The sequence below is a fragment of the Anoplophora glabripennis genome, unplaced genomic scaffold (genome assembly GCF_000390285.2).
Source record: "Anoplophora glabripennis isolate ALB-LARVAE unplaced genomic scaffold, Agla_2.0 scaffold906, whole genome shotgun sequence".
NCBI classification, from domain to species: Eukaryota; Metazoa; Arthropoda; class Insecta; order Coleoptera; family Cerambycidae; genus Anoplophora; species Anoplophora glabripennis.
In genome coordinates, this window is record NW_019417166.1 from 131068 (window position 1) to 144867 (window position 13800).

The window sequence follows — 13800 nt, forward strand, 5'->3', positions numbered from 1 at the left end:
AGAATCCATGAATAGATCACCGAAGCACGCCTTTTCTAAATATCATGTTCCATGTAGTCTCTATACAGGGACATCCTTTATATTAGTTATTATTTTTTCATTTGACATTTGTTTTGTTTCTTATGTTGATTAACGTTTTAATTAATCACGGTGAGATTCTCATATTTACTTTTTTTGAGTAATATAGAGGGTAATATCGACCAATGACTGATAAAGTATAACCATGTAGGTATATAGAAATACAAAAAGCAAAAATAAAAATCCCACAGCTTGCAGAGCAGGTCATTTGTTATTATATTTAAATATATAATATAAAACCTTCTTCAAATAACTATATTTGCAAACATTTTTTGCACAGAAGATACCTTCCCTACTATTAAGGCATCATGTCTTTGTTACTTCTACTACCAATTCTATTATTGATATGCGCATGTCGAGATTTGGTTAAGTTGCAGAAACAGAAACTTTCTAGAAAAACATACAGCCACAATCATCTTACATAATTTATCATAACGATATCTGTTTAAGCAAACCTCAATGTAAAAAAAATTGCTAAGATTGTGAATAATTATAATTACAAATTCCTGACAATTGTATTGTATTTCGTGTACAAGCTTCACCGCAGTCATTTTGCCCTCGAGATGCGCAAATCAAGAAGAGATTGACAAAGACAGGAGACCTTAATAATAGGGCAGTAGGTTCAGAATGAGCCCCGGTGCTAGTCTGGTAATGTTGCTAGTGCGCATATGAAACTCGCGGATAAGATGATTTTGGTCACGCTGTAGGACCGCACGCCAGAAAAGTTCAAAGTAAACTAAAATCTGGAACAAAAAAATCTGTTTTAAAGTCATTTAACTTATTTTAATCTTTCGCTTTCAAAGTAATAATATATAATAAAACATAGAGTATCGATGATGCATCTGAAGCTGAAATGAAATTGTTTGAGAATTTTCCGCTTGAAAGTCTTCATTAATACAAATTTTTATTTAAATATTTGTTGATTTATTTACCTTTTGCAGAATAATTCACAATTACGTCTTATGGCGGTTAGTGATGTCCCTTTCAGCACATATGGTTGACGATTATCAGAGAGAAAGAGTGGAATTCAGGAAAATCCTACAAGGAGTCCTCAGCGACCGACACCGTTGGTCGCAATGCGTCGAATGGACAAATAAAAAGATGGGAATGGCTGTTGGTGCATTATTTATAAGAGATAATTTTAATCATGAAAGCAAGGTAAGCATCTTCGTCAGTATGAATATACTTAAGTAGGTATATACTTTAAATGAATCCAGACATTAAAAAATAGTAAATATTAAATTTCAGACTTTCCTAAATTTTCATTAAATAAAATATGTGTATCTCTGTACCAAATATTTAGTTATTTGTGGGACTGTTGCTGTTTGTAATATAATATCCGTTGAAACATTAAACTGATTATTACCAAAAAACTGATTTACTAAATTTTACTGAATTGTTTAGGAAACCGCTCTTCAAATGATTCACACTATAAGAGAAGCATTTAATGAATTATTAGCCGAAAATCATTGGATGGACGATGAAACTAGGGCAGTAGCTAAAGAAAAAGCAGATGCAATCAATGAAAGAATCGGTTATCCAAAGCTTATAACCGATAAAGTAGAACTAACTAAAGAATATGCCGCGGTAAGCTTCCTTCAAACATTTTTTTCATTATGAACTATTCTTCAAAACATTACATGTTTTTAATAAAATACACCGCAAAGCATTAAGCTGAAAACTTATATACTTTTGTTATTAACATTTTTAGAATTCTTTAAAAAAGCACCTAAATTTTACTTTGATACTAAATGTCTTATATCAGTGATTTGTTTGCAGTTAAATATCACCAAGTATGAATTTCTGAGAAATTTGCTTAATATACTTAAGTTTGAAGCTGAGCAAAATCTGAGAAAGCTAAGGCAATCGGTTGACAAAAATAAGTGGTCCACTGAACCAGCAGTTGTAAATGCTTTCTATAATCCTAATAAAAATGATATAGGTATGTAAAAAATATAATATTTGGGTATTAAATGTTGTAATACGTTTTTTTTTCATAGTTTTTCCTGCTGGCATTCTACAGCCATTGTTTTACAGTCAACATTTTCCAAAGTCATTAAATTATGGAGGAATAGGCGTTGTAATTGGTCACGAAATTACTCACGGATTCGATGACAAAGGTAAGTAGTAATTTATCAATCTTCAATATTATGATACAGCTTGATCAAACACGTTTTGTCCGCGAGATACGCAAATCAAGAAGAGAGTCCGCAGTAGGAGTGACAAAGACAGGAGACCTTAATAGTAGAGCCGGTATCTTCTGTGCAAAAATTTTACTTAGGTCTGGTAAATATAGCTAAATATATTATGAGTATATATTTATACGGGGTGCTTCACAACTTATCCAAAAAAATTTGGGAGTAGATGCGGCATGAGAAATGGAGTCAATATTGTAAAAAAAAAAATTGTAAAATCCTTATAGTTTCTGAGAAAAAAATTATTGAAGTTATAGCACATTACCACTACATAGCTGGACAACTGTAGTCTCTAGAGTCATTCGCAATAGAGAGCCATGTAAGAAGTGGATCTTATTTGTGGAAGGGCGAAATGGGCGGTGACTATTAGACGCCTTCAATACAGCCATCTTCCTCTACCGCAAGGATTTCTATGACTTACTTTATCGCTCTCACGTAACGGCCGATGAACCATGGGGATTTTCCCACTCTGTATACCCTCATTCTTCTACAAAAGGCGACATCTTAAGGCGGATATCCATTTTTGTGCCAAATGCCCCGTAACGTAACACCCAACATGTTACGTTACAGCTAGTGGAGACGGAAAATTGTTGCATGGTACGTGTAACAAATTTGACACACGTAACTAATCCTGGACCATCAGTTGACGGTTTTTAGTCGTCGCATCAAAGGAATGCAACAGTACTTTCTGCCACATGTTGAGACGAAGTTACCCTTTTGGCCGTAACGTTGCCTATTGCACATGTGATTTTGTCTTATTTTTTGTTTCGTCAGTCTTTTGTATATGGTTTGGGGTCAGTCTGTTTTCTGCAGTGACTAGGAAGAATGTGTTTTTCTGTGTTTGTGCCATGGAGTGGATTTCCGTTTCTTATTCTTCAAAATTGTATGATGAATAAAAATATATGACGCTGCTGCTAACTACAATTGCAGTGACGAATCCATTATTGCAGTCAGGTTCATACTGCGAGTTTATGTTCCTGTGTCGTTTCGTGACCAAACCACACATACTTTCGCTGCGAACCGTGTCACCTTTTGCAACAGGCCGTAACATGTTCGTTGTTACGTTGCGGAGCATTGCCACAAGTGGATACCCGCCATTAGGGTGGAATCTATTAAAAATCATCAAAGCATGATTCCCTGGAAATTATGGTAAAGCTAAAGTTATTTATTTATCTAAGATGTATCATCATAGGCTTGTTTTGGTTCTGTCAGCGGACACTCCTAGAACAGTTCAAAATAGTTACCCAAGTGTATTGTCAGAACCTATGTCTTGGCTGTCAGATGTTCTTATGAATGGAATGGTCAACTAATTTGAACCGTCCTAGAACTGTTCTCTGTCGGAACCAAAACAAATCTCTCATATTTGTATTAAAAACTGTGTGAACATCAATACGCATACTAACAGAATACAAGAAGTCGGTAGATGACAAAGAGAATACCAATATTTTTAAATACAGCAGAATCATTTAACAATGTTACAGGTTACATCATTAAAAAGAGCTGTTAAAGTTAGAAAAGTGGAACCCAATATTTGCAAGTGGCTTAAAACTAACCTTATAAATAGGACTATTGTGGCTAGTCTAAGGGTGAATACAAGTTAATGCCTAGAGAGTTGAGACTTCGCTCTTAGGGCACTTCCAGAGGTGGTGTTGCTAGCTTGTGCATAATTTTCCTGTGGTTGAGGAAAAAATAAATTTTGTAACGTCACATTCGGGCACTTTGTTACAAAATATCTCATTTCCGAGTCTAGAACAGTAGATAAATTTATAGAAAATGTAAGATTATAGAAAATTTTATAATTTGCAAACATTTCCCACCGAAATCAAATCATTTTGAGCTGCAAATTGACCCCCCCCCCATAACTACCACAAAGCCCACACAATCAACAAACACAAACCAAGATATTGTTAATGGCGAAACCTAAGCTATCCACCAACACAATTACGAATGGGATGTTGGGGTTGAAGAATAAAGTAGGCATACATAATACATAGATTCACTTTATTTATATATAGATTAGGTTAATGAATGCCTACAAAAGTTTCGGATTTATTGCTCGAAACACGTGCAATTTTACGAAAATTGATCCTTTTGTTTGTTATTTAATACATTTGTTAGATCTAAACTTGAGTATGCCTCTGTAGTCTGGACACCTATCTACGATACACACATAATATCTCTTGAGAAAATTCAACGCCATTTCATTAAATCAGCTACATTTTTAATTGTTGGCCGGTATCCTCCTGAAGGATTTCCTCAGGAAGCATTTTTCAAACGTTTCAATATGAGTAGTTTATCTCAAAGGCGCAAGTTAAATTATGTTTTCTTGTATAAGATCTTGAGTAATAAAATTATTTGTGAAGATATATTACGAATGATTGATTGATTTTCATATATCTAGAGCTTATGCCCGACATTTACACTTTTTCGTGGTCAAACATCATCGTACTAATTTATATAAAGGGTCTCCAGTTCACCAAATGATTATTATTGATTATTCTGAAATCCCGCATAGATATACTCTGTTCCAGTATCACTCAAATTAAAAAAAGTGTTACTTTAAATTTTATGTTTGTATAAGTACGTTTTTGCATTTGTTTGTATTGTATAATGGCGTTTTAATATTATTTGTCTGCTACCTGTTTGTTTTAGATATCATGTTTAGTGGTACTTATTTTGTTTTAAGAATTGTATCTCTGACATATTTTTATTACTTTCTTTTTAGTTTGTAACCTTATCCTGTATTGAGCATTGCCCGTTGGATATTGTATTTAAATAAATAAATTAGACATATAGTACACAGGGTGTAATAACGACAAACTATTAGGTATGATTCCCTTTCAAAACAAATAAAAAAGAAATAAGAGAAACGTTTTTTGATTTAAAATTATAAGTTCTTTCAAACATTGGACGTGAACATTTTTCGGTCAATTCCCTGGTAGCAAAATCTTGCACAAGACACTTATACAAGACTGCGGTCTACCTACTGCTGAAATCAGCATCAGGTTTACTGTAGATTCATTGTGCAATTGTCTTGATCAAAGCTTTCAATGCATTTGATTCAGGGTACTTGAGCACAAAGGGGTAAATTAAAGCAAGTGACTACGTTGCAGACTTACATTAAAGTTAAGTAAGACATATTGTACTTAACTTATACTATTTCACCCCTTTGGACTCGAGTACTTTTGGTTAAGTCTGGTGCAAGGTGCAAGTATTGTAAAAGTATCTTGCATAAACGATATAATTTCCAGCAATAGACACAAAACAATCTGACACAATTTGGCTATTTCAAGTAAACTTGAAACAACTTGTATTAAAATTGCACACGATTGTGCTACCAGAATTATTACCAATTATAACCATATAGATATCATAATTGCTACTATGCATTTTGATCATAGTAGGTAGCTACCTTTGTGTGAAAAAACAAAAAACTGAATCATCGAATCAGATGGAGTTTCAACTGTTACAAGAAAAGTTATTTAATGCCACATATAATCTTTCATAGATTTAGATAACCACTAGCGAAGTTTCTCTGGTAGTATTGCAACCAACATTCACAATTAAAAGTTCAAAATCTATGACAATATTGGGGCGAACCACAAATCAATTGTATTGTTTTAATCTCTCAACAATTAGGTACCTTGTATTTCCTAAAATATGAGCTCTAAACGTTCAACCAGTGGTGTACAACTGGACAGGGTCAACCCCTTTTTTATAAAAAAAAAACCTACACCACTGTATTTTTTACACGCTATTGTAACAGATTTATATTCTATTGCACAAAATACGTAAAAAAGGTAACTTGAATTTTTTCCCTAAAGTTCGCCGTTCTCAAGTTATTCATTCCAACACAATCCCCTTGTAGCAGACACTTCTAACCATAATATTATAAGAATATTTATGTTTATGTTTAAAAGTAAGTGCAACTTATTTGAATTATTAGAGGATGTACCATTAAATATACGACAAAATACTGGATACAAATGGATGGTGCTCCTTGAGAAGAATAATACATAAGACCAAATGCCAATGTCAACCATAATTGTGGACAGGGTCCAGTGTCTTGGCCAGCCAGATCGCCAGATCTAAACCCCCTGGATTTCTGTGTTTGGGGTTACCTATCTGAAAAGTAAAGTTTACTCCAATAGATACTAGACTACAACTACTATAGCGAATAGAACGCAGGTGTAATGAATTAAAAGAAAACCATCACATGTTATTAGCTTCAATTAGTTCCATTAATAAAAGATGTCAGAAATGTATGGATGTGGGTGGTTCACATTTTGAACAATTGCTGTAAATACGTAACGTTAATTTTGTTTCTTGTTTAGTTGTTGTTGCTTGGTAAATGTATTTTTATTATTATTTTGATTTAAATTGTTCTTATTTGTAAAGATAATGCCTCCAGGGAAAACTAAAACACACCAGGAACACTACCTCACAAGTGATGTGGAAAGAATTTTGTTGATGTGCTTACAAATTGCACTTACTTTTAAGCATAAACATAAATATTTTTGTAATATTATGATTTGAAGTGTCTGCCACAAGGGGATTGTATTTGTATGAATAACTTGAAAATGGTGAACCTTAAGGAAAAAATTCAAGTCACCTTTTTTACGTATTTAGTGCATTAGAATATAAATCCGTTACAATAACTTGTAAAAAATACAGTGGCGTAGGTTTTTTTTATAAAAAGGGGGTGACCCCTGTCCAGTTGTACACCACTGGTTAAACCTTTAGAGCTCATATTTTAGGGAATGCAAGGCCTACTATCGTACATTATTTGTACCAAATTTTATTGAGATCGGTTAATAGATTCCTGAGATATAAACAAAAAATATATTTTTTTAACAACTTCAACACCCTGTATCTCTAAAACGAGGCCGTTCCAGACCTATGTTGATAAGGCAAACTCCTATTATTTTAAAGAGATCTATTTGTCCTCGAAGTTTCCTGCATAAAATTCGGACCACCCTGTATATTTTATGCGAATAAACACCACGGTTGCGCAAAATTTTAAGTTATAACGATTTTGCCTATGCTCTCTTTCTGACAATACTCCTAACATTGTTATAAGTTCTGGTCTGGGCATTCATCAACGTGGCATTGTAAAAAAAAACTCACAAACCAAAATTTATAAAATGAGATTCTTTGCAACATCAAATAACTTATTCTGATAATTTTAGTCCTTCAGTTCAAGAATTTGCAGACGGGGTGAAACAGTGAAGATGTTTCAATCGGTAATTTCTTAAAGCCGGCTTATGACGTTATATTTAGAATTCAGAGTGGTACAAAAATATCAACAAAACATTTTGGATTCCAGAGAGGATTTGTGGAGTGTTACATATTCTAATTTGTACTAAATGCATACTAAATATGTCAAGCTTACAGTTTGTCAATAGTGAGATATAGGTGTTTTGTGTGATTAAATCCATGTATTGTATGTAGATTTACACTTAACACTTTTTGGTATCGCGATATATACAATAGGGTAAGAGGGTAAGGTAACAATATTCTATTCTATGTACTTTTACCACAGAGGAGTTACTCCATATCTACCTCCAACTACAAGTCATAATTTATTATTTCCAACATTTCTAATGAAACACGAAAAATAAAAAATTAATGATGCCACCCATTGACTTTTAGCACTTTATAACATTTTATGGAATTTCACCTAAGGAAACGACCCTATTGCAACACACGAATACTACAAATTTTGTTTGTTGTTTTTGCATTTTAAATATTTAAATATATTATTTATCTGAAATTTTTGTTATAAAAGTGTAACTAAATTGTCTGAGATTTTATTATTATATTGTCTGTTTTATTTTTTAATCATTTCTTGTTCGTTCATTTTTGGTTGGATATTTTTTATTTTGTTATTTTTTCCACTAGAACGTTTCCTTTATTTTCATGCATTTTTTATAATAAATGTATTTAATTTCAGTTGCTTTTGGGTGATTAATAAAAAAGAATACATTGTTTTTAGTTTGTTTCGACGAGAGAAGTAAGTTCTGAGAATTTATCACAACATTGTGTGTCGGACAAATTAAAATATTTTCTGTATTGTTGTTTCTAAATAAGTTTAAATGTATAAAAAATATTACGATTTTCGAAATTTTTATTATACCTTTTTCAGGCAGGCAGTTTGACAAGGACGGAAATATGATGCAGTGGTGGAACAATGCAACTATAAAAGCATTCAGGGAGAGAACCCAATGTATTATAGACCAGTATTCGCGTTACAAAATTGATGAAGTTGGACTTTACATCAATGGAAGAATGACACAAGGGGAAAATATAGCGGATAACGGAGGACTGAAGCAATCTTTTAGAGTAAAATATAAATTTTTACTATTTAATTAATTTACTAATTAACAGAAATAAGACAATATAAAACGTATTTTGTCAATCTACTTCATGCTAACAATTAATCAAAAAAATAACTGTAGCCTTTCTCAAAAAATTAAGAAAGAAATGGCAAAAGCTCACCGAAAAACTTTGAAAATATTGCATGAGAAGAAGCTTATTTTATCAATCTACTTCATGCTAACAATTAATCAAAAAAATAACTGTAGCCTTTTCGAAAAAATTAAGAAAGAAATGGCAAAAGCTCACCGACAATCTTTGAGAATATTGCATGAGAAGAAGCAAATTTTATTTTATTTTTTTTATTTTTTTATGTATAAAATTTTGATTTAAGTAAGCAAATAAAATTTATTTAAGTAGGTGTTGTGCTTCTAAAAGTTTGGTACATTTTCTGTTGACATATAGAGGCTTTATTTTTTTTAAATATTTGAAAACGATTATTGATGGAAGGACATGAAACTTTTGAATATTTTGGTGCCGTTCTGGTACGATTACAGGAGTTACTTTACACCCCCAATTTTTTATTGAATGTTAATCATAACTGCTCAAAATATTTTTATACAAAATTTGGTCAGTATTTATTTTGGTTTGCATGCTTCCGGGGCAGTTATCAAATTATTTCCAAGCGGTTGCTACGTCGTCGATTAAAATTCCTCGATGTTTTGAGATACATATCGCTCTCTTCTTCAGAAGAAACCCTGAAACTGGAGATGAAAGTCTCTGACTAGTACATTTTTATGTTTGCTGTGCTCACTGGTCCATGGCCTGTGACGAAGCAATCCTTGATTTTTTACGTAAAGATCAGCAAATGTAAACACAAGTTGATCCGTCCTTGAAATTATTTAATCCATATTTGCGGTTCAAATTTTGAAAAAACAATTTGAAATAAACTAAACTCGAAGAGAAACATCTGACTACCACATGAAAAAATTTGTTATCGAAATTTAATGGACGTTGAACGAGATACCTCAAAATTTTTGTGTTTCATGGAAAAATGTCCAACACCAGTGTTTATTTTGCTAAGGTCAGGGGCGGCGAAAAGAGTGAAACAATGAATCAGATATTTCAGTCAGCATTTTTTAATGGTGACTTATTAACCCATAATAATTTTAAGGTAGGTGTACGTATTAAGATTGATTATTGCCAATAACAAATTATTTGACTGAAAATATTGGGATTTTCCGTATGTAATTTTTTATTGAAGCACTTCTTTTTCAAATTATGACAAATTTGTAATTAAAAAAAAAACTTTTGTATTAATTGATATTTTTTGATATTAAATTGAAACTTTGTATGGACTTTTACTTTTTACCCCAGTTAGTGCATTTTATTATTCTCTTTTATTGATAGAATCCAAGATGTATTCGTGAAGGTGATGGATATTTTGATTTTTTATTTTTTAATATTGATTTCTTATATTTTTCTTGTTTTTTGAATTCCAATACTGAAATACCTACAGGTGACTTAAAATTTCGAATATAAATTAGTCTAATATTTTATATTGGATTAAGTGAAAGAACTTTAACCACTAATCTTGCCAAAGACGATATTTCCAACTGCATATAAAAAAGTTTCAATATGTTGAAAATTGAGCGCTCTAAATAAAAATAAATGGAAAAAGTTGATGGGGGGGGGGTTATGAATACTCTAACCTCCTTTCCTTCATTTGTGTGTCGATTTAACTAGAATTACACAAAAAGTCGGAACTTTAACACCCTGTATCTTGAAAGAGACATCTAAATGAAAAATTGCATAATGAAAATCCCATCATATTCGCTCAAAAATTCTGTGGTTAACGGCTTGACCTACCACTTTTTTATATAATACTTACCTATACTCCGCGGTCGAAATTATAGAGAGTGACTCATCGCTAGCTTTTGGACTAGTAAGGGGGATGTAGCGTGCCGGGAACGAAAATCCATTGGCGTGTTTGCGTAAAAGGCAACAAGATATAGAAAATATTGAAAAAAGATAATAAAACATAACATCTAATATTTTTTACGGTTTGCTATAACCGGCACTTTGATCCATTTTAATTATTACAGCATTTTAAAACGTCCCAGTTGTGTTATTTATATTTATAAATTTATTATAGCAGTGGAATTAGACCCCTCGTCTACGCTTATGCTATGACGTTTCTCAGGACGGCTAAATCAAGTCCGTTTACACCCACTAAAAAAGAATTTCCCTATTCCCTACCAAGTGCAAAAGACAGAGATAGAATATAGATCGACCTTCAGTGTAACTCAGTCTATAGACGATTATAGATTCTATCGATGTGCGTAGTGAGCGGCACAAAGATAAATAATATTGAACCGTTATAAAAATCATTTTATATTTTATGCGCATTATAGTAATAGTGTATTTATATTATGTCTTAGTCACTCTCTATAATTTCGACCGCGGAGTATATATATTTCAGATTCAGAATCGCACATCTCGAAAAACATTTTTAATCTAGAGTTTACATATGCTAATTGCAGTAAACTAATATTAAGCGTATCAACCTCTTTTTCCCAAAAGATTTGATTAAAATATTTATTTAGTATTTTTTTATTCTTGATTCGTTTGTGCTATAAAAGAGGTACATACCTAATATATCACTTCTTAAAAAAAAATCCTAATTTTACCAGAATTCTACTTCTGTCATATATCATAGAGGAGTTACTCAAACTCATTCTATGAATCATGAAAAACAAATAAGTAATTATGCTATTTATTGAATTTATTTTATCAGTACTTTAATATTTCTAATATTTATTTATATGTATAGCCACTCTTGCAATGTTGAGTAAAACATGACGGTTACAACAGAGCATAACGTGAATTAGGTACCTGTTTTGTTACACCAGTGAAAATGTGAGAAAATTGTCTGTTTTATTGGAACATCTGTTTTATTTTTTATAGAATGTTTTTATAACATTTTTTTGCTACTGTATTTTTTATTTGTTATTATTATCTATTGGGATGTATCTTGTATTTTTTATAACAAACTTTAAACCAACCTTGGTGGCACAATCGTGTGCAATTCTAATACAAGTTGTTTCAAATAGCCAAATTGTGTCAGATTGTCTTGTGTCTATTGCTGAAATTTATATCGTTTCTTATATGCAAGATACTTTTACAATACTTACACCAGACTTAACCAGAAGTACTTGAGTCCAAAGGGGTGAATTAGTATAAGTCAAGTACAATATGTCTTACTTAATTCTAATGTAAGTCTGCGACATAGTCACTTGCTTTAATTTACCCATTTGTGCTCAAGTGCCCTGAATCAAATCCATTGAAAGCTTTGTTCAAGACAATTGCACAATGAATCTTGCAGTAAACCTGATGCTGATTTCGGCAATAGGTACACAGCAGTCTTGTATAAGTGTCTTGTGCAAGATTTTGCTACCAGGGCAATTATTTGCTAAATACACAAATACCCAGGTCAGCCCTGGTTGGGGTTAAAATTTTGAAAAATCTATACTCTTGAGCAACAGATTTACTATATTTACAATTTATTGTATTATAACCGGAGAACAATCAAGTGTACAATTTCATGTCCTTCTCAACAAAATCAGAAGTTTTATGCCAGCTTCACCGCGTACATACTGTAATATGAAGTTTTTACTTATTTAAAATTATATATATTTTTTTATTATAATATTTTTGTTCCTGTTACTTTATTTTAAATGAATTAAGTTAATTCAAATTAAATCTAAAAATTTTCCTAAAAATCCTATCAAATGAATACATAGGCTCTTGATACAAATAATTTGAGTATGCTAAAGATATTTATGTATTTAAATTTTTGGTATCGAATAGTACATGACTACCTATATTTACCAAAATTCTTTGAATTAACTTAATAGGTTCTTTTATAGTAAAAAGTGTTTACCTGCTCTACACATTTTTAATCAACTCCACTGCATTAACAAAGCAATAAATTTTAATTTTGTTACTCTAAACTCTATTAGTTAGCGCGCCCACAATCAGCATTACTTAATAGGTAGCTTACACATAGCTACGTTTTCGACACACATGCACACAAATCATACCAACCTACCTCGGATCTAGCAGCCGGAAAAGCAGTCGCAAACTTCGCTACCTAATTTCCCTTCCCGCGCCAACCTAAGGTCCATCTTAGCATTGCACGACTTCACCCAAATCCATTATCCAGGTCATGGACGCCGCAAGTCGTCCGCGACCGATACTCCCGGGGATTTACCCAACAGCACTAGAAGGGTCTCGACCAAGCCAGGACAGGAGAAGGCCCCACGAATCCCACGAACCCGGCCACGTTAACAGCCCGGGATGACGGGGAAGGGGCGTGCCTCTACGCGGTGTCCAGATCTACAAAGATGGCATGGGTAAAGAGCGATAGTCCCGCTTAGCCCCGCCTCGTCCGAAGTCAATTTTTTCTGCTAAAGTTATTGGCGCGCTACGGTTTCGTATACTAATGTAACTTGCAAATCTAGACAAGCATTGTTATACATATAAATTACAAAGATAGGAACAGTAATCAATACTTCTTCGTCAGTGTCACAAACGCTGACTTGCATTCAGTTCCCAGTTCACACACTGATGGTCAGTCACCTTTTCACATGAACAGTAGCAAAATGAATGGCAAAAATTTATTGTGTACCCATATTTGAGACTTATACTACAATATACAGCATGTAGAGCTTTGCAAATGATAACAATAATAAAACCCTGATTCAGCATCTGCGAAAACTAATATCACAAAAGTGCTGACCACCAAAGCTATGTGAAAGCTACTATTTAAAGAATGCCAATTGACGGCATGATGAGCATCAGAGTATGTAGAAATAGGAGTAAAAATGATACAATCATTTACGATCAATATATTTTATGAATTATATTCTGGTTACAGGCATATAAGAAGTGGGTTTCTCATCACGGTCAAGAGCCAGCCCTACCTGGACTCAATCTAACTCATGACCAGTTATTCTTCCTCAACTACGCACAAATATGGTGTGGATCCATGCGACCTGAAGATGCTTTAACCAAAGTGAGATCCAGTGTGCATTCACCAGGACCCATCCGAGTTTTGGGACCATTATCAAATTCTTGGGATTTCTCAGAGGCCTACAATTGCCCTCTTGGCTCACCCATGAATCCCACGGATAAATGTAGTGTATGGTAA

General features: G+C 32.9%; 1 protein-coding gene across 1 annotated transcript in view; it reads left to right on the plus strand.

The window, feature by feature from the left end:
* The window catches only part of LOC108912671 (neprilysin-1-like), a 96249-nt gene extending 82449 nt beyond the window's left edge, over positions 1-13800 (plus strand). The window contains exons 8-13 of the mRNA XM_023455987.1: positions 1020-1236; positions 1483-1665; positions 1858-2020; positions 2079-2198; positions 8419-8615; positions 13528-13800. Of these exons, the coding sequence (XP_023311755.1) occupies positions 1020-1236; positions 1483-1665; positions 1858-2020; positions 2079-2198; positions 8419-8615; positions 13528-13800 (1153 nt within the window). The remainder of the gene's footprint in view (positions 1-1019; positions 1237-1482; positions 1666-1857; positions 2021-2078; positions 2199-8418; positions 8616-13527) is intronic.